Source organism: Centrocercus urophasianus, unplaced genomic scaffold (assembly GCF_019232065.1).
Source record: "Centrocercus urophasianus isolate 14NV4802_14NV808 unplaced genomic scaffold, USGS_Curo_1.0 seq_22, whole genome shotgun sequence".
NCBI classification, from domain to species: Eukaryota; Metazoa; Chordata; class Aves; order Galliformes; family Phasianidae; genus Centrocercus; species Centrocercus urophasianus.
In genome coordinates, this window is record NW_024884778.1 from 11,195,417 (window position 1) to 11,222,638 (window position 27,222).

A 27,222-nucleotide genomic window follows, 5' to 3' on the forward strand; every position below is an offset into this window, starting at 1 on the left:
CACACTTGCTCACACAACACACACATTACCAGGTCTCTGGGACTAAGCTGCATATGACTATCAGCTTGTCCTTGGTATTAGTTACAATGCAATGAAATGCATGCCTGTAGTTTGCCCACACTTCTTATGTATTTTGATATTCACACTGCTACATTCATACAGAACGTATGTAGAGCAGAACAACTGAGAGCAAGAGGCGCATGGCCTACATCGTGTAATAAACTTAACATCCCATTATGCAAGTAGTTTCTGAAATAAGTGCTCAGAAGACCAGTCCTTAAGTAAAGGCAACAGGAAATATGAAACAGGCAAAATAAGTTACGAGAAAGGAAACCAGCCAGTAATTTATTGAAATAACAGGTGGTGAAACCTTACCACAGTCATTCCCAGGAGAACATGAGGTGTTCATATTACAAGTTGTACTCTCAAAGTAAATATTAAGTACTCTAATTTTTTTAATTAAGAAACATGTTTTCTGATGAAGTAGTTCTGCAATTCATAGTTCAAAGGGTATCAGAAAGATTTTCTGAGGGGAGGAGGACATGGATAAAAGCTCAGCAGCTATTCTTTGCCTTGTGGTAGTTTTACCCACGGACCCAGGTGCTCCTCCCTTTAAGTGGCACTGAGTAATTCTCATCCCACTGCTAATTCATTGTAGTGTTCCATTTTAGCATCCTCATCTCCCACAACTTGCCCTTTGCTCCTGCAGCTTTCATCACTTTTCCAGAAGCTTTTAACTCTGTCTTTTTGCTCATTTTATACCAGCAAAACTCTCCTAAACAGCAAAACAAAGCCACCTCATTTCATTCATGCATGTCACTTTTTTTGAAGTGCTGCTCTCGTCGTTTATTTCCCTTCTTTTCAGAGGGTGAGGAGAAAAGAATCATCCACTGCAAGTGAAATGCAACTCGATCCTATGCTGTCTGATTAAGAAAACTACGTTTAATGGTATAGATGGTAAAACATGAACTAAAACTGGAGTAATTCCCATCAGATATCATTTAATCTGAAAAATTTTATAACAGCAATGTTATAAAACCAGATTTTTCTCTTGATTGCCTCCTCATAGTTGTATATTTATGTCCAAAACATAATGGGTGGGTTCAAGAAAAGATAACTCAGCTCTCTGCCCTCTCTCCAGTAAGGCACCCTGTCAGCAGTACCTTTGGATGAGGTTGCTGATCTGTTAGCTGTCTTCCTCCTGGTGCTGTGGCCACTGCAGCTCATCTCACTCTGACAGCTTGGTGACCAGATTCGTGGAACAGATTCTGTGCTGTTGCTGAATTAATTCACCTTTAGCATGTAATCGAGGAAGACACAGTAAATTTGGTGGTTAAAGGTTGGACTAGATGATATTAGTCATCTTCTCAACCTTAATGACTTTATTAATTTGAGCTGTGCTGGCATGTTATTTCATAGAAAATAGAAGTCATTACATACCAAAAAAAAAAAAAATCCAAGAGAAAGACAAACTGAAGCAACTTGTAGAGATAAACCGGCTGCCATGCAAATAGATATAGGCAGGAAAAGAAAAGAAAAAAAGCATTTGCTGCCTTTCTGCATGTTTCTGTTGAAAATAGAAGTAGCCTCTTCTAGATGAGAATGCAAGACTAGATAGGAAGTAAATGCCACTGAAGTTTTTGTTTGTTGTTGTTGTTTGTTTTGAAAGCCTTAGATGTGCACGGTCCATGAGACACTATGAAGGCAACATCTGGCCGCGGGCTGATGCCACAAGGTCTGACTGGATAACAGCAAAAGCAGGTACTTCTGCGAGCTACTCTGGCTACTCTGAGGACGAACGTGCTGAAACAGAAGGAAGAGACCCTGGAGCCTCTCTCTTGCTCAGTCTCCCACTCCACCTCCTCTTTACAATACTGTGAGCGCTTCCACAGCTGCTCAGTCCCTGCTGTACGCTGTGGTGCCAGTGGCACCATGAGAGCAATGCTCCCTTCTCTTTGCTGTGACAGGAGGCAGATGCAGTTGGTTGCTGCATAGAAATGCCTGTCCATCTCCAGCATAAAAAGCAAGAGATTGCCTTTGTCAGCCTACGCAAAACAACTTCTGAGCAATTAAGGACAGTGTTCCTTTTTTGCACAGCCATCTAGCACAGAGGTCCTGAAATTCCTCACTTACTCAGCACCATGCAATTCTAGCTATGAAGGGCTGGGCTGAAAGCCAAAGACTAAAAATGCTCTGCAATGAACTGTAAAACACTCTTAACCATTATAAAACATCTTAGAATATATTCTTCTCTTTCTACATTTTCTGTTATGCTCAGGCCACTATTAGAGAGACATCTGTTCCATTGGAGTTTAGTATTTATAGTAATTAGTGCAAAAATAAATATTTCTTCTTACTTCAAACACGTTTTCTCTTCTGGATCAAAAGATGAATGCACATTTAGTATTATACAAAATAAATATTACACAGGGTATGGACCATGGAGTTCAGGCTTATGAGGTATAAACAGAGACTGCTTTGAAAAATGCGTTAAGAGACCAACTTCAGGATGTAGACTAGCATCGTCTTTTACTTCTCTTTGCAAAAGACAGTTCCAGAGAAAGACTTAAAAAGCTTTAACTCATTTTCAGCAAATGCAGTTACTGGTAGCAAGGCCTTTATGGATTCAGATTTTTCAAGTGGTGGAATTCAATGTTTCTGCAACTCCGTGCATGTTTTTATTGAAAATGAACTCAGCAGCTTACTGCTTTTCTTTACACACTGGGGAAAAACCAGGAACATGGCACTTAGACATTATATTTACTATTTGATAAGGAATTTTTAATGCATTCCTCATGCAGCAAAGTGCAATTGCATCTCTTCAGCTCTTACCTATGTCTGACAAGTATTTTCTTTTATCTCCTGTTCAAAGAAGCCTTTAAATCACAAAAGCCTTTAAATCACAAAAGAAAGACAGCACCATACACTGCAATATGAAACAAACACTATGATCTTTCTTTCTACAACTATTGCACATCCCATAGATGTTAATAAGGATTTTTCTTTAACTGTAAGAACAGTTATGTGCAACAAGTTCTATAAAGCTTAGCACTGTCTTATCTGGACCCCCACTTTTGTTTCCAGCAAGGTGTTCTGCAAAATGCAGTGTAAAGAACAAATTTCAGTACTGCTCAAGTTCAGTGAGAGCTTAAGTTTCATTTCCAAAGCAGTCAATTGCACAGATGAGTACACGGAAAAAAGAAAAATCCATCTTTTTCCCTTCCTGCAGAGAATTCTTTGAGAAAACAATTTTTGAAAAAAAGAATGGTGATGCTACCATGTCTATCTGGCATACAAAAGAGGAACTGACATGAAAGTGGAAATCACTTAATTGAGAAAGAAACAGCAAGGCATATTAGGGTCTAGACATTGTGAAGTTTTTTATATAATACAACAGACCCTCCACCTATATTTCACTTCTTGTAAAACTTATATCCATTATTCCAATTTTAATTTACTAGGCAACCTTAGGTTTCAGATTCCCTTTTCTTCTTTCCATCCTCTCCTAAATCGCTGTCTTCTGACTGGCTGCTGCTAAGGACTACAAACTGTCCTTCTCCACTGCTAGGGTTTGATCTGTTGGAAGCAGCTATCAGTCGGCTTTGCTCCTCTAAGTCCTAATTAGAGAAAGGAGAGAAGGAAATTGGAAAAATCATATTCACGTTAAAGCTCCCTAAGGTAGAAACAAAACACTATTACTAAGATTTGGACATTTGGGTTTCAAAAGTGACATCAGTAGGAAGTCACGTTTAACGCCTCTGTACCGGTAACCCATACAACACAGCAGGTCAGAACTAAGCCTGGCCTACAGCCTGCTGCCCCTGCCTCAGTCTCTAGCTGAACCTTCATCTCCCGTTGAACTGTCTCAGTGCATGCACATGTTTACTTGCAGCCATATATAGGGCAGCTTGTGATAAGTGTTCCTTCAAGCACTGCTCTCAATATGCCTATGAGGATGTCTGGTTGTTCATCTCCTCAGAAAAACTCTTCTGAAGAACTGTAATACTAAATTATACAGGATCTGCGCAGAAAATACTTCAGCAATTAACCTGATTCCACAATACTCTATCTGTGCTAAAGAATGTGATACTGCAACTGGAACTACAGAGCTACAAAACTAAACAGGAAAAAAACACAACAAAAACAGCATGAGAAGTAAGAAAAAGTAAGAAAGTGTACCTTTTCAATTTGTTTTTGTTTAGTCAGTTCTTTTTGTTGTTTCTCTTTGACCCTCTCCATTTCTTTTTGCTTTTCCGATGCTTTTCGATCCTGAAGAGCAAAAATGACAATAAAAGAAACAACTGCCTAGGGGGCTTGATATGCTGTGGGCTTATCTGAGTTCACTCAAAACTGCTAGGACACCTGATTATGCTTCTTTTAATGGACAGGTATGTTTGTTAAAGGTAAAAAGCAGATTCCAATCTTGAGTATTGTTCCAAGGCAGACACTGGTGATTGGTCTTTTTATCTTGGGCTCAAATTCTATAAAGCAAATCCTTTTGAGTTCTCTACAACAGCATTACTGCGTCCATAAGCATCTTGCAGACTATATTCTATTACACACAATAAATATGCCTTCTCCCTTCCTTTCACAAGGATAGTGTCCCCTAAAGAGATTCTTACCAGTTCTGCATGGAAAGCAATCTGTTTCGCCAGTCCAACGGAGTCACAAATCTAAATACAAATCAGATTTGAAATCATCTGTAAGAATCTAACAAAAATGCCTTTAAAAGCATGCCATGTTCCCAAATGAGGTATGATAGCATGCTAAAGCATTTTACAGTTACTTCAACTACTGGGTTAACTTGTTTTCAGTACATAAACTCTCTCACAGAAACCACATAGAGAGCTGGAATGGAACTAACACCTTAGAATCCATGTCAGAAAATGACTGGAATCAGAAAATGAAAATGGATACGAATATAACCATCACCAATACCTTTTCCCCTTCATTATTTGATTCAAAGATATAGCAGATGGAAGTTTGTCGACTGTCAGCTCTCCCTCCTGAAGTTCTAAGCACAAATCCAAAGAGGCGCTTATTCTCCTGGTGTGTTGCATACAAGACTACATTGGGCAAAGGAAACTGCCAGAAAGGATCAAATAGAGACATTAAAAGTGGTTTCAGACATTCTGCACAGATTTTCACTGCACTGCATGTTACTTCAATATCAAAAACACACAACCTGAGAAAGTTACAACCTGACTGAACATGTAATTGCCAAACGCCAAACAGTGGGTTGGAAGGGAATTACTGCAGATAAAAGGGCATTACATTTGCAATGACATTCAGTCGTCTTTCTAAATGTGAACACTTCTTTAAAAATTTTCTTTTAAAAGAGGCATCTATACAAGCTGCATTTGTGAGCAGCTGCAAAGCTCTCAGCATTTGGTGCCAGCTCAAGGCTCTTTCCTATAACATTTTCTGCAAGAAGTTCAGCTCTCCTGAATCATGTAAGCAAGAAAAAAAAAAAAAAAAATTACATTTCTGTATTATTTCAAGAAACGTGCTTTGTATTCTCAATTCCTAAAAGAAGTTGAACCAGAAATTTCAAATGAGTCTTAGCATAGAAGTAAGCTTTCAAATTCTGAAGGCCCCTACTGCAGTTGTTACACGCTGACAGCATGGGAGGAACACACGTACAGCACTCCACTTGCACCCAGTTCTTTATCTCGCCTGTAAAAGCTCACAGCTTTGGGGCAGTTCTGAACTTAATGCCACAAAGAAAGAAAAAGAAAGGAAAACTATGCACTGTTATATGAAGAATATTTCATATGCTTAGCATTTCCTTTGATGGAAATGATAACAACTTAGGGTCCCTGACAAATTGAGCACCTTTATAAGACCCAAATAAATTGAATTACCATAAACCATGCAGAGACAAAGAGAGGGGAGGCATAGTTTTGAAATACAGAAAATAAAGACTGCTATTAATGAAGAATTAAGTCAGCCATGTTTGATTCCGCATGAAAATCCCACCTATTTTTTCATGTGCATTTACTGTAAAGAACAAACCAGCACCCTGCAACACTGTACAGTTGATTACAGAAAAAACAAAAACCCAAAACAAAAGCAAACAAACAAACAAACAAAGCAACAAAAATGTTTTGGACTTCTGCATTCGTTCCAATCTTAATTCTGTTTCTCTACCAATTGTATCAGCCAGACTGTTAAAATAAAATACTCTTATTTTCCTAAGATTCTACCCTATCAAATCGGGGGAAAAAACGTTTTAAAAAGCTTTTTTCTCCTGCTGAGTTCACTCCCCTTAAAGCCAATGTTTGCATCAGCCTCCCAGTTTCTGTGGAGATCTGTCTGGAAATCTCATGCTGTCAGTGATTTCTGCTCACATTTAATAATATTGCATAAGAAGTAAAAGAATTACTTTGCTGGGTATTTATCTTAAAATGTAAAGTTACTTACTCGTAGTCTTGTAACTTGTGTCTGTGGATCAATTAACCTAAAAATTTGGTTTTAAAAACAAACCAGAAAGTAAATTTTACCAAAGTGAAAAATGTTCCGTCTGTAAATAAACATCAGTACAAGTCAGGAAGGAAACTTACTTTAAGCAGTCACAAGTGACTAATAAATGGGATTCTGTCATCCTGAAAATGTTATGGATGGCCCGAGCTGCTAGGATTTGACGCATTGTTTCATAAACAACATCTGGACTTTCATCAGACTTCACCTCCATAGAGCCAAGAAACCTTACAATGAACAACTGATGAAGAATTGAATCTAAGAGAAACAAAAGTACTGAGTAAGTGAACTCCACGTGGGGGCTTCTGTTCAAAACTACTTCCAAGACCAAAGCTGTACTCAGTCAGGAAAACACCAGACTTCCAATAAATTGAAAAGAGACTGTGCTCATGAATTACAGCTACAATTACTGCACAGCAAGATACGTATCTTTCATTTCAAGAATTCCAAAAATGCAATAAAATAATTTCATGTCATATAGCAGAGAACATGAACCAGGACTTTCAGACAGCAGTCTGATTTAACTGAACTTGTCCAATACATTGCTAATGTAACGTAACTAACACTCTAAAACTGGTGGTAAACAAGGAGAAAAGGTGCAGGTGAACATACTGAATCAGTTTGTAAATTCTCCAATTCATTTTGCATTGAAGTTTTTTTGTTTTTTGTTTTTAATTACCTTCAGTTTCAGATTTTGAGCCTCCCGTTTCACCAAAAGGATTTGTGCGTCTATTAAAAAATGAAAACATTAAACCAGGAGTCAGCTTACAGGAACCACTCATGAATAATGTAGTCTCATGCTGCATAAAATGAGAACAAGATCAGGACTTCACAAACTTGTAATCTGGAGGAGTGACCCATGATAACGGCAAGCAATTTGTAAGGGCAAGAAATTTAACTGGGAATAAGACAAAGTGTCAAATGATGGGGAGCACAGCAGGTATTACTGTCCTACTGCTGCCACAAAGAGTTTGGCTCCCATGGCATTTTTTATACGTGAATTAAGCCCAAGGGAACGAGGTGTGACAGAACAGCTTTGGGAAATGCAGCCAAATGCTGCTCCTTTCACTACTCCAAAGGAGCACCACAGCTCTTAGCACTGTCTCAAGTTGATGCATTACTTACTTAAGAAAAGTCACTGGTTTTATTTCAAATGCAGCTTTCTGAAAACACCACTGGGGTTTTACTCCTAGAGGGTCAAGAGAAATATGGCCGTTTCTGGCTCTCAGAAGTGCCATCAGTTACAACAAAAAGTGAAAATACTCTAGGCTTCCAAGTCTGTATTTTTAAAAGCAGTAAAGCAATGCTGAAAAGAACATGGAGAACAGGGAAAATAGTTAAAATAAACTCATCAAGTGCTCATAAACTTTGAGTTAGGTTTTATAGGGGAGTAATGAATGCACCACCTTCTTTATTTTTAAGTGTTCTAAAAGCAAATTTCAGAACTAAGTCAGAGAAAAATTATGTGAATCTCTCCTATTTGGTGGAGGTTGCATTGCTACAATGCTTAAATAATGAGGGCTCCATTAAGAATCCTCCCATTGAAATTTGACCTGTGTAAAAACACTACACATAAATTCTATTAGCAAGATTTTTTGCTTGGACTTGTCACTCAAGACTAGATGGGAACAGTAAATACAAAATCTCACGGGATCTCACAAAATAAAAAGATTATGTCATCAGCATCAGAAACTAGAGTAAGTCTATGTACTATATTTATTAAAATTTGTTTTACAGTAGCATGTAGCATTCTGTACCAAACACTGCAGTTCTTTACTGATAGAATATGCAAAACTGTGAATCATTTCTGTATGAAAAACACAACTTTCTAGAATTAAGTTACAACTGATGACATGAATTTAGCTGAAGTATAAAGCTTTCCACTTCCTGGAGTACAGTTCAAGATTGATTTTAAAGCAGTATGTTCTTGATGGTGTAGTTAACCAACTGATTATTCTGCTAAAACAAACAACAAAGAACTGTCCAGCGGGGGAAAAAAGGTTGCATGTGTACCATTTTCTCATATATAGGAGTTAAACAACTAAAATCATTTTTCTAGAGGGCAGGGGAATACAGAACACACCATTGTGACTTTTTGTCTCTTACAAGAGCTGGAACTGCAAATATATTTTCTTAATATCTGAATTCTGCACAAGTAGTTCCAGAAATGCAGTGCTGATTTACAGCTTTTTATTATCATTTGTCTATGGGAAAATTGAAAAAATTGAAAAGGTTTTCCTATTTTGGGAAGAGCTCTTAGACAATTTTAACTTGTCTATATGTGAGATCACTCTAGAAGCCTAGATCATTTTCACTCACCTTTCAGTTTAAGAAGAGTGTCATCGTATGCCATCATCATCTGGAGGCAGGGCTACCAAATTTCTCTTGAATTTCCAAGAGGAAATAACCCAAGCTGCTGGGTGAGCAAGCAATAGGAAAGGAAAATACTTTGTGAAACCAAATTATTGAAATAAATTAAAAAAAAAGCATTAGCTGTTAAAGCGAGAAGAGCTGCTGCAAATTAGAAAACAACATTTTGAATCTAATGTATGTAAGTCACATTTTATAACTATATTTAACAACAACTTGTTTTGCTTCACGGTTCACTGTAAATCTGTAAATTATTACTATTTTAAAACAAGAAAGAATAGGGACAGGCAGTGGGTGTGTGTGGAGCTGCAGCCTAACCGTGTTTTTTTATATATTTTTTTAAATTTACATTTAATTTAGGACTTTATTTTTTCTTTCTACATTTCCTACCTGCCTGACTGCCCTGAAGACTTTGCTTGACCAGGCAGATCTTCACTAACTGGAGATATTATGTCAAATTGAATAGGAGTGTCAGGGGCAACAAGGGAATCCAAGGACAGCGCAGACAGAGCGGCGGATTCGGAGCCCAGCGACCCCGTGCTGCTGGTGCGCGCTGCGGGCGGCCGGGGTTGTCTGAAATGGAACAAAAATGAGAATGAAGGCACCTGAGCTTCAGGTTGGTTGACAATCAATTAAACCAATGGGAGATGAATACAGTATTCCAAAACAAAACAGAATCTAAAAACCGAAGAGGATAAGATACCGTCAAATAATTCCATTTATCTGGCTATACATTCCAGACCAATTTAAGTCAGTTATAGTTACTGTTGGCATTAATAATGCCATCAGATTAACATCAGTGTATAATAGCACAAAATACACTGCAGTCTAAGGTCTGCTTCCAGGAATTGTACACATTAAATAAAAGCATGAACACAGATTACAAACCAACCAGATGTAATGCAACAAAACTTTCTAATGGGCAAGAAATCCAGATTGTTTGTAACTAAACAACACTAGCAAGGCAGTTTTGAGAAATGTTCTGAATCTACCAAAGCTTTCACTCTGAACATAGAAAGCATAGACAGAGGGTTTTTAATGAATTTTTTGTTGTGGATCGTTTTTGGTTTTTTTTACTGGAACTCAATGCAAGATTCTTTTCAGAAGTGCTCTTCCAATGCCCACAGTTCAGCAGCTTACACAGTTGGACGCATGCTCTCGTGCCTCTGCTGAAATGAAGGCGACGGAGTAACGGCCTCGAGAGCTGACTGGTTTACACGCGCAGCAATTTCCTGCAACAAGTAAATGAAAACATTTTCCTCAACATGCAGTGCCAGCTCTTAGCTACAGATACAACTGACAGAAGTTCTAAACTGTCCCCTTTCAGTAACGTATTTGTAGCATCTTCAAACTTGTCACATTTTGTGCTATTCACTTTCTACACCTGAGTGAATGCACTTGCTTCATAATGCTGCAATCTGTCTGATAAAATAAGCAAACAGCTACAGTAAGAAAAATAAAGATATCACTTAAAAAAAACATACCTCTCAACTACTAACAAAACATAAAGACTCAAAAGTCTGCACTTGAAATCTGGGAACGTTTAAATGTTTCTTTAAAACCAAGACAGGAATGACTATCAAAATAACACTAAGTAACAATGTCATTTCAGCAAATAATAGGCCTTTTAAAGTTTAAGAATTCAATTTTATTCTTTTATTGAAATTACTGATTCAGAAGTATCAGTATTTAATATTGATGGCTTTACTTGACGAGGTACAGCCAACAGAAAAAGTCCTGAAATAAAGAGGATTTTGGAGAGGGAACATACGGGAGACAAAGCAGTGAAGAAGCAAAGTTTTGTGCAAGTAGTCAGAAAATGAGAGTATAAAACCATTGTGAAGTGAGAAGACAGTGATATCATAGGAAATAAGAGCTGGGAGCAATCTGTTTTCAAGCAGTACTTTTCAGAAGATATTTCCACCCTTCAAACAAGTTTTATTCATAACCCTAAAGCCATCAGAACTGTAGAAAGGCTTTGAAATATTGAGTTCTAGTTGTTCTACAGGAGTCACAGATCTTATTATTCTCTTGGATTCATGCACAATGTAAGTAAATACACCCTCACTGATCTTTGCACTCCTCTACGCCTGGGCTGAACAGAAGCTCAGCTTTGAACTCATCAGAGATGTGCCTTCAGCAACAGATCCTGGTGTTATTCAGCTGCTCTAACCACAGTGCTCATATCTATGATGGAAGCACTGGAAAGCTTCCTTTCACATAACCCAGTTCCATGCTCTGTTACAAAACAACAGATTTTGTTGGGCCAACTCCCCTGGTTTAGGGGATAATGGTCACGGCTTAAGTTTATATAAGTCTATAAATACAAAGTGTAGAAATAAAGTTATGACACCAAACTGTACATGTACACCCATTTCTAAATCTTCAAAAGTCAAATAACTTTTTCATGAAGTGAAAACATCTTTCCTGCAAAATTACGCTTATCTAATTCACCAAATTCCAGTTTGCTCTGATATAAATTCCATGTATCCATCCAGGTAGTTGTCATATCCATTTGCAACAAACTATCATCTATCAAATACAAAAAAGGAATCCTGAAGCTGTCAAAACATTGTATCAAAGACAAAAGCCACATAATTTTTACCCTTGCTACAGAAGCACTTCAGAAGACTGAAAGAATTGGGAGTATGCTCTCATAGATCTGAACAGCCACACAACGTGAAGCCTCAGATGAGACATGTGGGAAGCACTCAGTCCTGTGCTATCCAGTTGGACCAGTTAATCTCTTGGTAATTTTGTGTGTAGCTACGTATGAAAGTATTACTGATGTGATACATTTTGGTGACATTTACCTCAGGGTTTTCACTTAGATATATCTGTTTAGATATGTTGTTTATTGTGCATATCCACTGAAAAAGAGAGGAAAAAAGAAAACATTAGATTTGTCATGGCTTCTTTCCAAGGAGTTTGATTAAATACCCCCAGCACCGGTTGCTTTCGGCACCTTTTCCACCTCATTTGTAATTTCAGGGCCAGGCTAACACAGCCCAGCCTTAAAAATAGCATAAAACACTATTTTATCCCAATCTAACAATAAAGATTGCAGAGAAATTCCAATTCAGGCTGAATGTACCACATTTTCTGTATTTCCTTATTCAGCTGTTCAACCAAACCCACCTTAAAGGGCTTTTAGAACATTTTTTTTTAATCCCACTCTGTTATGGAAAAGGATTTAAATACAGTAATATTTTGTCAGACTTCCTGATAGTTGTTCACTATTTACTGCCTGAAGAATACAAAAGGTGCACTCCAACTAGTTTTATTAACGTGTTCCCTTCCATGCAACAGAAAACTCAATGCCACGTGAAGCTCCTGAAGCTTACCTCCTCATAATCTTTTTTACTCTCTGCCTGTAAGATCGAAGACCTGAAAGAGAATGAAAACCAAAACTTTGCCTATTAGAAATGAATCACCTGTCCTTTCAGACTCAAAATTCCCTTTTCATGTTTGTACACTGCGCAGAGAAATAAGTCTGAAGATTCTGTGTACTGAGCGCAGACAACATGTAACTGGGGAAAGAAAATCCATTTCTCTATAACCTCTACAACATCCATCCACTAACAGCAATAAAAAAGCTCATCTTTCTTGCTTAAGAAAAATATTTTTCCATTGTTTTAATTACGTTCAAACCTGAAAAATGAGAGCCTTCTCCTAAGACATGCAGTACTGTATCAAAAGCTTCAGCCTTTCAAAAATATGCAAAAATATACTAAAGTTAATTGGAGCAATACTTCCTGAGCTGAAGCTGAATAGCTTTTGTTCCCTGAAGAATTTGTTGGCCATCAGAGAAAACAGCCAGCCTCATTCTGATGGCATCAGCATCAGGTTTAAAACAGACAAAAGTGTGAAAAGCGAAGGCACTGAGCTTACTGGGGGGTTTTTTTTGGTGTTTTATTTTATTTTTTTAGAGTTACTTCATTTATTTCGTATCTACTACTATTTTTCAGGCTGTTTTTCAATTCCTGTATGTTACCATCATTTTTGAATGGAAGCTACCTTATTCTGATATATACATAATCTGAAAATAATAACTTACTAAGCAGTAAAAAATTCATTGTGACACACTTGTTTTCTCTGATCAGATGGAAAATATGTCATCATATAGACTTCAGAATAGGTATGGTTTTTGCTCACTGAGAATTTAAGATAGAATTAAACAAGTGATGACAGCACAGGAATGTATTATACCTAGGGTAGATACAGGTGTCTTGTTCTATTTCTAACCATACAGTCCACTGAAAAGTCATTTTGAAATGAATTAGCATTTAAATACATTCAAGCCATTGTTTTACAGCATAACACTTAGAAGTTGGATATAGGCTTAATGTAAGAGTTAAGCAGAGTGGTGAATCCACGTTGTGCCATCTTCATTAAAATGACAGACACTCTGAACCTCAAGGTTTAATCTACTAGTCTTCAAAATACTTCACAGGAACTATCCACATGATAAAGAGAACAGGAATTTCCAAGACTGATTTTCTCTAACAAGCATCCAAAGCATTCTATTAAACTTGCCTTATTTATTATTTCCCAAATATTAGAATTTACAAAACTAATTTCATAAAACGACCAAAACTACTTTTAAAAATCCCCAAATCAACAAGAAGGTAGCATCAGGAGTTTAATATAGCACTACAAATGATCTCATATGATAACATTTCACTCTCTCAAAGTACTTGTTTCAGATGAAATAAAAACTGCTGTGGAGCTGCCCAGAAAAAGCTGGTCAAATTTTAAGCCTTCTCTTTTCCCCACAAATTATCTTCAGTTTGAATTTCTACTTGAAAGCTACGGGTGTGACACCACTGTGAAATGAATACTGCAATTTTATTCTGAAGTACCACTCAGCTACATCAGCAGAAGCTGCTAGGGAACAAAAGCAGCATCACAATAAAGATAGCAGACATCCCAGACTGAGGTTCTAAACACACTCCAAACCCATCAAGCTACAATCTGTCTGGAGTCAGAGCATTTTTCTTTTCTTAAGTAGCAAGTACTTTCTCTTACAGATAAAACTAATGTAAGAATACTTACTTTTTACCATCAAAAGATGTTATTTGAAAACAGTACCGTCTGTCTTCGCAGTCCACAGCCATCACTGAACAATTGTCTATGTCCATGACAAGTCCCCCAGCCACATCTCCTCTTGCCTGGCTCATCAGGTTTCCACCTTGAGTGAAGTAGAACTGTCTCTCCCAACTGGAAGATACCAGCCCTGTTTTACTAGAACATGAGAAGGGATTCCTGCTTAGTAGGTTAGGAGTTTAGCTGAGCTCTATAATTAGAATATTAAAAAAAAATTACACGAGCACGCCACATGGGCACTTAAAAACATCCTCATGTAATGTTTTAGGTTAGCTCTACAGCTAAATTAGTCTGTATCTGTTGCATACTTATTTCAAATGCACTGCTGGGCAAAGTTTACAAAAATATTCGCTTTCTTAGATTTAATGAGACTGTATTGAAATTAAAAAGACATCAGTTCTTTGAATTTGATTTTCAGTTTTTATAGCACTGCTTTATGAAATGTGCATCTTCAACTGATACACATTATCAAAGTATTTTATACCATCTCCAAACTCTACTTTCACTGGAAAACTTGAGGTAAGCATTAGCTAAGGTACGTAAAATACTTCAATTTTCCAAGTATTTTCTATCATTCAGTAAGATTATCAAAGTACTGCTTAGAGCACGTTTGAGTTCCTTTTCCCCCTTTTCTTCCAGAAGAACAACAAAGGAACCAAAAGTCAGTAATGCTTGTGGTTTAGCCTCCCTTGTCGTTCAGATACTCTCTTCCATATTAATTGCTGCACTTGTGCTCTATGGCAGGAATTCAGGTCTCATTCAAGTGAGTATAATATAATGTAAAATTAATTTAACTTTAAAAAAAACCAGCCTGCCTGTTTGGAGGTTATTATGCAGACTACTGAAAAAAATCTTACTGTTACAACTTATTTTCAACCACTACAAATGACCTTAATAGCATAAGAGCTCCCTCCATGGAGGAAAGACTGCCTCATGAAACGGAAGGATGTTCAAGGTGTTTTTAGGCAGCAGTGGTTTGCCCTGTGCAACTCAAGCTTGTTGCATTTAATCTCTTTAATCCTGGAGCTTTATTGGATATTTATACAGAAATACTTCCCACTGCAGTCTTGTTGATTTGCAATTACAATCCAGTGAAATTACACTCTCATAAATAAGGGAATCCAACAAAAGAAACAGAACAGCTCTGATGTGACTTTGTACGCTCACCTACATACTTAAGATCAGCATCACTTATTCCAAAACAACACAGCATATGCTCCAAGCTTTCCCAAAGCTAAACATTTTTTAAGATTTAAGTAACCAGTCAGTCTTACTTCCTTGCATTGAGATAGCCAGCTTTCCGTGTCAGATTTCTATGGACAGGAAATTTTGCAGGATCAGGATCAGGCAAATAAAGTGGATCACTGGCTACTTCCAAGTCTTCTATAGTTTGCTGCATGTTCTCTATTTCACACTCCATTTCCCTGCGAACACTAAGGTAAGTTATGTGTTACTAACAAAGACAATATATTGCTAAGTGGAAACAGAAAAATAATTGTGCAAAAAAGTGCAAAATTTAACAACTTACTTTTGCACGCTTGTGCCAATGTTGGTGAGAAATTCTTCCAGTTGCTCAGTGAGATTTTCTGAACCCATTTTAAAAAAACTTATCTTAAAAAAGGAGGAAAAGGGAGAATTTCATCATGAATGAAACTAAACAAACCAATCAATAAATAAATGATAGGAGGTTAAAGCTTCAAAAAGAAATCTGGTTTTCTTCCTTATTCCCAGCAGTCTCAGCAGGAGGAGCAGAATGCAAGTTTTTGTCTCCAAGTGAAGGTAGATGTTGACATTGCAAAGGAATTTAATTTCACTGAGAGGATGTGAACAGAGCAAGTGAAATGAAATATGTGACTGTAGAAACTTGTCTGGGTCAGTCCTCTAACTGTGGATTGTGCCGGGGGGGGCAGACAATACAATCTTAAAACATTTCATTCTGTATTGGTTGAGGAAAACTGCCATGTAAGTTCAATTTAGCCATATGAAACTTCAGAACAAGAAGCCACGGTGGGGGCAGTCCTACCATTCTGTTCTCAGATTCAGTAAAAAGCTGCACCTGAGCAACAGGTTGCACTGCCTACCTTGTAAAAGAAAAGAAAACACTGAAAGCTTAGTTATTTTGTACAAGCTCCGAATTCTCCAAGGGAAGCAGGAGTTCTTGGACATGGGAAAGTCTTAAATGTTGTATAGAAATTAATTCCTACACTCTATCCAGATGCTAGAATGCTTCCAAAAAGCTTTCTCTATAGCACCCGTCCTAAAATAAACCCATTATATTAAAAAACTCAAATGAGAATGATCTTGAGCATTCCAATTCTTTCACACCCTTGATTAGAAACAGAAAAGATGTGATTTTGATAATTATCTCAGAATAGCTGTCACAGGAAAGAGCTTATCTGCCTCCATGTTAATTTCTAAAAAGGTGCACTTTTATGCAGACCTGCATGCATGAAAGTTTTAATCAGATATTTCTGACTGTGAGCCAGTGGAGAAAAAAACAAAACAAAACAACAAGCTAACAGAGAACAGCACCAGCAACTGAGACGTCAAATTTAGCCATCTAGAATTTGGATTACAATTAAATCTTTCCCAGACTTCCCCAAAAGATACTTCAATGGGAGCATGTCATCATGAGATTCAAAAATGTCCTACAGAACTTTGAACAGAAAATGAATAGTGCTAGGGCACTTGGCAACAAGTATGACAGCTACCGGGATGGAGATGGGGTTTGCTTCCCTGGATTCTAAAAAGAGGTCTTGCAGTGAATTTCAGCAGCTCAACTCTCATGAACTACTCTTACATCTTCTTTCAGACCTACAGCTTACAGAATGTGAAATTACCTGAGCTTGCATGTATCCTAGCAAGGGTTCTAATACGGCAATTTTCTTCTTGTACTGAAGAGTATTTAATGCACAGAAATAATGCATCATAGTCTGATGCTGTTTTTTCCTGGAAGTATACACATCTTCTGTAACTTCAGCCTTGATCTGAAGAGATACAGACAAGGAGAGAGGAAAAAACGAATGTTTCAGTCTTGGTATTTATCACATGCCTTCTCAACAGCTTTATAAACAGCAAGAAAAAAAAGAAAGAACAATACAGTAATGTTCTAAGCTCAGCATTAACTCTCGTGCGCTGCAATTCCCTTTCTGTAATTCACAGATGAGGATGCATGAAAAGTACATACAGCAGCACACACAGTAGTCAGTTCGTTACAAAACTGGACTACAGCACCACAACCTCCACCTTCTAACTTTTTCAGTGTATTCAAAAAAGCTTATTTTTGTCTTCTGAAACAAACTGTCCGCAATGCTAAAACGTCAACTACCCAAGTGCCAGCTGCTGTACATTATCTTTCATCACAAATACATACACTAGACAAAAATTAATTCTTAACTTCTCTAGAAGTCTTCTTACCAGCATTTTGTTTTACAAACCTTTTCATTTTCCCTTCTTTTTGACAGCCGGCTGTATCGGATAATGGCAGCATCATGGTCTAAGCAATGAAGAGAGAATAAGGGATCGTTTTGATAAGTTGATCACTTATGAAACAGAGCATAAAAACTTTCATATCCCCATGTCCTGCATAGCAATTCAAATACAAAGTTCTGCCATAATAAAGCCTTTAATAATTCCTCTTGCTTCTTCATAATTACTACATGGCTGCTAACACTTGGGCTGAAGGTAAATTCTTACCAATTTCTCTCAAAGTCTGAGAACCTGACTCAAAATAGTGTCAACTGTCCATGAAAACCTCTAACTCATCTTTTGCACTTCTGAAGCAATGAAGCTATCTATGTGAAGAAAAGGACGTAGCAGAGCAAAAGCAACTACTGACAATTAGGAAGAAGACTATCAGACAAGTATTAGGGAGATGAGATTTGTATTTTTCAGTCCATTTTAAGTCCTGAGTTTAAAAAGTAAGCTAACACCTTACTCTTCACGTTAATTTCGGAAGCATAATCCTAAATTATTTTATAACTATATACACATGTAAAGTATTCTGAGGAAGACTAATGTCTATTTGCCTTTATGCTTTGGTCCACAAAGCAGAAATTTACAAGGTGTTCAATGATAGCTGGCTGCCTAAATATCACTGAAAACAAATAACAGCGTAATTACTTTGGGCCTCCCAACCATCTTCACTCATTTTCTGAATAACGATTCTACAATAATGCCATTGTATTGCAATATCTGCAACATTGACTGTTGTACACTTACCATTGCTTGCAATTTGGAAAACTTCTTTCAGAGTTAATATCTCTACAAAACAACACATCACAGTGAAGTTATTAGCATACATACAGATACAGATACACAACGGCTTCTCACGCCACATTTCTCTGCTGCACAGGTGCAGTTCATACCTCATACCACACTAAATCATCAGTACAGGCATCTGCAGCTGGCGAAGTCTGCTCCTACTTTGGATCTCAGTACCATTTACAAAAATAATACTGTAGTGTAGTAAGTTAAGGAGAAATTTCCAAAGACTTTGAAAAAGATAATCAGTCCAAAAGCAGCACCTATTGTTCTGCTCAGGCTTTGGTCCTAGCTGGGGAAGTGAGAGCACAGAAGAAGGGGAAGTATCAGGAAACAGAAAACCCCACAGCACTGTGATTACTGCTATATGTGCAATTTCTCCTACCTAAAATTAGTCATGTTTTCCAGTCTCAGTCAGGAAACAGAAAACAGTACAACACACAGGAAAGCTTGCTCTAATCTTGACTGCATTTCTGTGTCACTTCACAACATAAACTAGCAAAAAGCTATGATCAAGTTTACTGTAGAGCAAAGACAAAGAAAAAAAGTATGCAAAAGCTTTAAAGAAAGTATCTGTGAAGTACATAACGAAGTACTGTATAATTTAATGATATGTTAGCTGGTGTTTAAAAAAAATGCCAGCAAGAAAATTTCATTTGCTATTATTACCTCTTCAGAAAATACTGATAGGAGACCTTCCCAGGCTCTAAGCAGTAACATTAGCCTTGAAAAATTCACTGTTGTGGACCCAAGTTGCTTTGTTTTTAACTTTGGTTTATTTGAAATCCATTTACCATACCAGCCTCTGCAATTTAGCACACTGAGTAAAGTCTATCATATTTAGTTCTACTATTTTAGACCAGGCAAATTAAGCCAGATCTGTTAACAAAAATTAAAAGTTCTTCATCTTTTGCTTGCGCTTAGAAATTATTACCAGTAGGGTAAAAGAACCACCTTAAACCTTAGCAGGTTTGAAACAGTGATTGAGCAGCTGGTTGGAAGGCAGGGCCAACCCAGGGGAGCTCAGGTGCACGCAGTGCAATTGAGTGAACAGAAGAGGTGGAGTGGAGATCCACCCCTTCCCAGACCTCATTTAAAGACTGGCAGTGGAGGTAAGGACACCTTACTGGAGATGCCTGTGTACCTGAGGCCTTCTAAGGGTAAGCAGAATATTTTCCTTTGTTTCTATGGCTTCTGCATTTAGGCTTATCCTCACTCGCTGTAGCCTAGGACTTTGCTACCCTGCTACTATTGCTGTGCTTTCTATTGCATTATTAGTGTTACAGTAATAAAGGAAAAACTACTGTTTTGGTGGTTCATCTTTTGAATTTGATTCAGTCAGTATGTTTATGCTGTGATGTTTGTATATATACAACTATTTCCTGAACTTGCAAATTATCTGAAAGTGTTTGTAGCAACTCCAAAACTTTCAACTTGAATAGCTGATTCTATAATATAAGTAGCATTTTTGTTGTAATGCAGTAGCATTTAGTTCTTCAACTCTAATGCTCTTCTGAGTAGAAACAACTCCTATTAGAAGTGTTAGGAGATGCATACACTTGAGAGCTGAAAAATAACTGGAAGATCCTGTTGTGTACAAGAAGAGCTACAGAGATAAAATGCTGTGAATTTTGTTATTGATGCCATGGGAAAAAGCAGCATTTGTTTGACGCCCTACCTTTTAGATCTCTTTCTTTAAACTGAGTAATAGGAAACATCATTGCATCTGCAAGTTGAGTTGAAAGTACTGCATGGCAAGAACTGAGCTGTAAAATAAGGGAGAAAAGGACATTTTTAGGAAAACAGTGCTGAGACTAAGGAAAGTAAGGAAGCAAGAGAGGTTTCACTGAAATTTGATGTACAACTTGAATGTAATTTTTCAAATTCACTTCTGCAGCTACTTCCTTCTAAGGTTCCTTGTTTCACCATCATCTTTACTTAGCAGACTTTCACAGCATAGTATTTTCCCTTATTCCCTCTGTCTGTACTCCACATTGCTGCATCATGTCAGAAGATGGCCTCACACCTTCTGGTGACCAGTCAATTTATTTCTATAGCTTCACTTCAGCTACATCACAGTCCGTCTTTCTCAGGTTACAGAAGATGATCCAAACAAAATGTTCTTTCTATCAAAAAGTACTGTTTAAAGAGAGGAGAGGGATCAGAGGAAAAGTCCTGATTCTTAATGATGCTAAAATATTTTTTCAGAGGAGTCAGTCACTCAGCCTGTTTTCTCATACGGATAGCAAAAGGCTCCTTTGTCAGTCAGGTGTCTGAAATCAGGGAATGCAAATACCCTGATAAGACAGAGGTGTTTTTTAGAATTCTGGTCACTTAACATTCTGTGAAGCTTTTGGTTTTGTAGTTAAACTACCTTGATCCTCAGCAAACGCACTTTGCTGAATGGATTCTTTACCTGTAGGTTATGTAACCCTAAGCTTATACTGCAACAGCAGTTCCACATCATCAAATAAAATTTCTGAACCTCCAATCTGAAGACTACAGTATAAAAAGTCAAAGTGAATGCATGACAAAAAGTAGTAAAGTAAATGAAATAAATGCAAGTGCTTGCCTCATCAATCACTTTTGCAAATTGCTGTAAAGTAGAATTCATAACTTCATCATCTCCCCCTAATGGAAAATGCTGCAAAACAAACACAACAAAACAAAAGGAGGTATGCTGGTTGTCGTGTTTTCTGCCACTCACACAAGTATAATATTCATGTCTAAGAATGTACCAGGTATTTATTTTAAAATGATGCAGTTCAGACACTGTGGGACTACTCTGTGAATCCCCCTTTTTTTCCTTTTAATTGTCTCAGATAAAAAAAAAAAGCTTTTGGAAAACAGTAATACATTCTCCATCACTCCCCCACCCCCCACACCTCTCTCTTCTCTGCCCCTTCTCTTAATCAGATGACAGGATGCATGAGAATGGCACAAGGCTGCATCAGGGGACCTTCAAATTAGATATTAGCTAAAATCTGTTTGCCATGAGTCATTAGGAACGGGAACAGGGCTCCCAGTGAGGTGCCTGATTGATTCCCTAAGCCTGTCAGCATTCAAAAAACATTTGGATAATGCCCTCATTAATATGCTTTAACTTCTGGTTCATCTTTGTAGGTCTTTTCCAACTGAAATATTCTAAAACAACACCAGAAATAAAGTCACCAGAACTTATTAACATTCATCAGAGTAAGAACTGAATTCTGGAAAGCAGTCACAACAGGACACATTTCTCTTCAGCAAACTCTTTGTGCACCATTTTTTCCATGCAGAATGGAAAGCACCTGTGTTTTTACTGAAAGAACTGATATGAAGATAGGCTGATTCTTTTGGCAATGATTTAAGCCACCAACCTTAAGAGTTTGCTTTATCTGAATCAAACCTGAATACATTCTGTATTGTGCTCTGGGAGATAAAAGACTACAAAAATACAGTCCTGACCACACAAGCCAACAGTGATTTATACTGTACCTGTTTCTCATATTCCTTCAGAAGCTTTGAAGTCAGATGAGTTGCTGCACTTAATTCATTCTAATTTAGAAAAAAGAAAGAATCTTGTTACTTCTTAAGCTATTATTTTCCTTTTAAAATATGTGATTTTTTTAATAAATATTGCAGACATGGAACTCATATGCAGGAAGCTGATTACAGACTTTCAGAAAATCTAAGAATTTTGCCCTTTCTTTTCTATAGCAACGATAAGAGCTGCACATAATCAGTATTTACAAATACAAGTTTACAGCTTATACTGTGCACAATGATGTCTGTATTTTTGATGGTATACAATACATATTTGCTTTAATTTATTTCAAATTTGTTCTCCTAAGAACTTGATGTTTGCAAAGGCAAGGAAAGATTACAATGGACTTCAGGACTACCTGGCTACCAACAGCTCTGACTTGTGCACACATGAGAGAAAATGCAAAAATTAAAATAGAAAGGCAATAGTAAAGGAAGACTGATGGTAGTAAGAAAAGCAAGACTAACAAATCAGTAAAGATGTCCAACAGTACAGGTATACAGTAGGTAAAAATACAGCCAGGAACTTAAGTGTTCAGAAAAAACACAAAATAATTTCTGCCTTGGCATGCAAGTAGAGTTACTGACAGATGAGTGAAACAGTATGAATGTACTGTGGATAAAAAATTATCTCCCACTTGGTCCATGCTACTATGCATAGTGAGACCTTCATAGCAAGCAGTTTAGAAATATCTGGGGAATGCAACAAAATGACAAGAAGATAAGAAAGTCTTTTTACTTGTCATAAGAAATTCCGTTGCAAAAGAAATCTTGTGTGACAATCAGAATTCAGATCTCACCACTCCTTAGCACATGGAAAAACAATTTAATGCTGATTTTATAAACATGAAACACTTTCACAGAGTTTAGAAACATATATACTTTGCTTATAAATTTTCCAAAAAAAGCAAGATACACAAAATGTGGTTCAAAAGCTTTATAATGCATTCAGGAATTCAGTGACAGTACCTGTGCATCATATACTCTATGCATTGCTTGAAATAACTGATTGACATAGTTGGAAATTGCAGCAGCATCTTCTTCAAATACTCCCAGCAAAGAACGGGTCTGTAAGAAGGAATCAGACAAACAACATGCCAAGTTAGCAAAGAAGTATTTAAATGCAACAGAATTTCCATGTTAAGCAGCAGTGCTGCAGATTCCTTTCTGAAAAGTTTATGAAGCCTCTCTCACAGCATCCACTGCTGTCTCCAGGAATGCATGTGCTGCATATCAGAGAAAATTATTAGGAAAAAATAAAAAACTGTATTTTAAAATGACATCCAAGCTCAGTCTTGCTGGCACTTCTCCAGGTTAAAGGAGTACGTTGTCAGACAGGACCAAGAGATGAGGATAAGTATTAATTATAAGCATTGGAATTGTGAGCTACTGCTGGTATATCACTATGGTACATCCCCAGGGAAAACTGACTGGAAATAAGCAGTGTGCCAGGTACACATTTCTTCTGCAGAAAGAACAGCTGTGTCTTTGTAGCACTCTCTCTTCTGCACGAGTAGCTGCTGCCTGTGCTGGGATACGTAACTCATCTGCAATAGCAGCCAATTCTGTGTTCAAAAAGCTGAGGAACTGAAAGTAACCAAATCAAATGACAAATAACTGACAGACTCTACATTTTCTTGATACGTAAACTTCTTCCCCCCGTCACTTCACAGTGAGAAGATCTGGCTTTTTGTCTGCTGCCATCAGCCTGCCCTTAGCTGGTGCCACCCACAAATGCACCTCCTGCATAACTTTACAAGTGGTCACTCTATTGCTGCCCACATATTGGTCTTCAAAACACTGATCACTACCATCTAGGTCTAACTATTGTACTATTTTTTCCACCCAGTTGCAGTCTGTACTTCCCTACTTTGGCTGGAAGGAAGTTGCTGTGGACAGATCAGAATCCTGGGGTAAATTGGCACGAATGACATTCCCTGCTCTTGATGAAATGACTGGTTAGACAAGAAGGCAATCAGGTTGCTTAAGGATAATTTGTCCTTAAGGTTAATTAAGATGCTTACTCAGTGCTCTTGCATCTTTGCATTTGGAATCAGTATTAGCAGATAGCTTGGCAAAAGGGAGAAGAGCAGAGAATGTAATGGTAACTGCCTGAGCTATGTCCATGCTTCCTAAGAAACAGCTGTGCAGCACTGCACTAAAATATTGGCTGTGATGCTTGGATGTGAGGCCAATCACTTGCAAAATCCACAAAATAAACTTTTAACTTCTTGGCAAGAAGACTGCGCTTTCGTTTTTAGGTTCATACTAAAAACTAATGTTCAGACAGAAAATGAAGAGAATTGGGACTACATAACAGATTTTTTTAATCCCTCACAAATTGCTGGTTTCAAACACTGGAACTTGTTAATTCTCTTCCTCAGGCTGAGTAACTGTAGGTTCCCTGATTGGAAGTGGATGAAACTTAGGGGGCTTGGGAAGAAAATGAGAGAGCAACACAGGAGATCAGTGGAAAGCACTGGATTGCACTGCATGCAAAACATGGTAATAAAAACTTGAAATGTGCCTTAGAATGTAGCCCATCTCCCCTTGTATTAACATTTATCAAGTGTGTTGTTTGATCACTTGATCATGAAAGCCTCTTATTTAACTCAAATTGATGAGTGGTTGTCCCACAGATGTGATCATACCATATAACTCCTACAGGATACCTTAAGGGAAAGAAACAAACAGTTTACCAACACAGCAAATCACCTTAATGATGGTTCTTGTTTATAAAACAACTGGAAAAAGTGCTGCGGGTGGGTGGAGGAGGAAAGAGGTGAAGAGCTCAGATGGTTACCAGGTGTGGCAACACGGTGTGTCACCCTAATAGCTGTGAGTCTTCCAGACATGAAAGAACACAGAAGAAAAAATTACATAGTACCATAAACACTGAATTATATCCTTATGACCTTTAAACCGAGCATTAACCAACCTGACCCTGCAATTTGAAAGCGTTATCCTGTTTGATTCCTGGGTTGCATTTGCTCTCTAATATTGTATAATAGAGAACACTGCGGAATAAAAGCATTTCTATGGGTTTTAGGGTGAGAATATCAGTTATTGACTTCAAACTGACAATGCTATAATACTGATGGAAAGAAAACTCTGAAATTGAGAAGTTATGACAGATGCTGATTAATAAAAAGTGGAGGAACTGTTTGCTCACATTTCTAGTGAAAAACTGAGGAGCTCTGTGTGCTCCCTACAATGCTTTCATCCCATGTGTATCAGCAGCTGTACTAGAAGCTACCAGTAACAAAACGCACAAGGAAACCACCTGTTTGGAAGTCAGCTGATAAACAATTTGTGTCTTCAGACGTGTTGTATCATAAGAGACATGAGATGTAGTCTGTACTATTGAGTCCTGTGGATTTTTTTGTGGTGCAATAGTTTGGGGCTGCAAATAAGAGAGCAGAAGCTCTCTGAACACATATATATGCACACTGAATATGTGTACAACATATGCACTATCTGAACTGTGCTGCTTTGCTTATTGAAGACAACATAAAATGTCATTTGGTTTATGTCTAAAAAGAGAGTGGTTTGATTTTCATCCTGCACCAAAAGGAAATCAATGGTTTATTCACCATGTCAGAGATCTTCCCTCAGACACAGAGTAAGTTTGATCTGAAGTTTATATGAGTTAGCATCTCAAACACGTATAATGGTACCGAATTGCAGTGCACAGCTCAGCCCTGAGAGACTGTCCAGATCAATGCTCTTTTTTAACATGACAACAGAACAGCACAAACACCCAGATGTGACAACTTTAAAGAAAGCAGAGTTTCCTTTTTCTTCAAGATGTTGTCATTTTCAATGCATTGATTTCAAAATACAAGAAATGAACTGATGTAGTAGAAGACTATGGAACTATAGTTGTATTCCTCTAAGGTGATTACTGAAATCTTAAGTTGGCTGGAAGATAGAAGAATTTTATAGCTCTAGTAGAAAAGGTAATAGTTTAAGTACATCAACAGACAAGGATAGGGCTGAGTGAGGTTTTGCTAGTCTGCATTTATCACAAACAGCACCAAACAGAAGATTCTAGAATTGACAATTATGTTCCAGAATGTAACCTTTTAGCCTGTGCTACCCAAATGGCACTTCAGTCTTATGTGCTTGAAAAAAAGCCACCTCAACGTCCTATTTGATAGGGATCTTATCAAACCAACATTGACATTCCCTATAAATACACAGTTCCAATTTCCATCAACTGAGAACAGATCTTCAATGGACAGTTATGTTAAACTACTATTACTGTGAGACTTGCATATTTTTTTCCTCTTTGTGAGAGTACATCAGGTCTGGTCTCCAGGCCACAGACCTGCAACAAACCAGATCTTGTCTGACATCTGGTACCAGAGCTATATGGGACACTGTCTTTTGGAAAGAAATGACACACCTCCTACACAGCCTTCTTTTCCAAGCTGTCCCTCCACTTGATCTCGATTTGTCACAGTCGTTGTCACTGCCATTATAGGGATTAAAATTCTCTGTTTAGCAACTGGAAGTTTCTATGGCTGAGGAATCAAAACTATCAATGAATATGCTATTGCAGCATTGCTATTACAGCTGTTACAGCACTGGAACTCGTGCTCATCCGCATAAACAATGCAACAAAACAAGGATCTAATTCAAAAGAGTGAATAATTTATACAGATATTCACACCGTAAACTTTTCCATGCCAAAGAAAAGCGGTGGTACAAAGTAACCGCTGTTGTTGCGGGCAGCAAGGGAGACCTGTACTGCAGAATGAAGCATGTTGTGCTTGATAGCAGCGCGAAATAAACGGCCGTGTAGTAGCACGGCATCGCTGACAGAGGTCAAACAGCAGGAATGGAGACGAAGATACCGGAGCAACTGCAGCCATCTCGGCACCGCGCATCTTCCACTTCTCACAGCGGCAAGAAAGGCCACGTTAAAACGTTGGCATATTTCGCGCAAGACGAAGATGACTTAAAAGCCGCTCGAGAAGCGAGGTCGGGCTCTGTCGCTACGAGCGCTTCCAGGTACGCACGGACGCGGCCCCGGGAGCGGCGGCACGAGGGGACGCTCCGCTCCGCCCCGCCCGAAGCTGACGCCGCTCCGCGCCCACGCTCAGCCCGCAGACGGCGATGTGCCGCGCACGGCAGCCGCCACCGCGCCGGGACTGACAGCCCGCAGCGCTCCGAGCCGCGCCGCACGGGCGGACGGAACGCCGGGCCGGGCCTCTCGCTGTGCGCCAGCTGCCGAGACGTTGAGGGGAGCCGCGCTAGGCCTGGCGCTGTCGAGTCAAGCCCGATCTGCCCTCCCCTCATCGAGCTGCTCCCCGCCTCGCTTACCTGAGGGCTGTCTTCCAGCGTCTCCTCGATGGGCAGCTTGTCGATGCCGGGCATGGCGGCCGCGGGACCGATCTACGCCGCTGCTGCTCCCGTTCCCCTCGGCTCGCCCAGCTGGCTGGGCCCCCCCGCAGCGCGACGCGCGACCCCGCC

General features: G+C 38.4%; 1 protein-coding gene across 1 annotated transcript; it reads right to left on the reverse strand.

The window, feature by feature from the left end:
- Nucleotides 1-314: 314 nt before the first annotated feature.
- Nucleotides 315-27,183, reverse strand: APPL1 (adaptor protein, phosphotyrosine interacting with PH domain and leucine zipper 1). Its single transcript, XM_042823475.1, has 22 exons — nucleotides 27,073-27,183; nucleotides 22,714-22,812; nucleotides 21,697-21,756; nucleotides 20,792-20,863; nucleotides 19,898-19,985; nucleotides 18,178-18,219; nucleotides 17,394-17,452; nucleotides 16,797-16,943; nucleotides 15,485-15,567; nucleotides 15,231-15,389; nucleotides 13,906-14,094; nucleotides 12,195-12,237; nucleotides 11,664-11,720; nucleotides 9,991-10,082; nucleotides 9,241-9,423; nucleotides 7,160-7,209; nucleotides 6,564-6,738; nucleotides 6,424-6,460; nucleotides 4,939-5,085; nucleotides 4,623-4,673; nucleotides 4,180-4,269; nucleotides 315-3,617 (listed from the first exon to the last, which is right to left on the reverse strand). Exons 1-22 carry the CDS (start codon nucleotides 27,124-27,126, stop codon nucleotides 3,468-3,470), a joined length of 2,127 nt encoding a protein of 708 aa, XP_042679409.1. The 5' UTR covers nucleotides 27,127-27,183; the 3' UTR covers nucleotides 315-3,467.
- Between the last annotated feature and the right edge of the window lie 39 nt (nucleotides 27,184-27,222).

Coding starts and splice junctions, on each gene's coding strand:
- APPL1 (XM_042823475.1), bottom strand. CDS start 27,126: ATGCCCGGCATCGACAAGCTGCCCATCGAGGAGACGCTGGAAGACAGC. Junction 15,390..15,484: donor ATTGGCACAAGCGTGCAAAA/GTAAGTTGTTAA, acceptor AACTTACCTTAG/TGTTCGCAGGGAAATGGAGT. Junction 12,238..13,905: donor ACATCTTTTGATGGTAAAAA/GTAAGTATTCTT, acceptor ATTCTCTTTCAG/GTCTTCGATCTTACAGGCAG.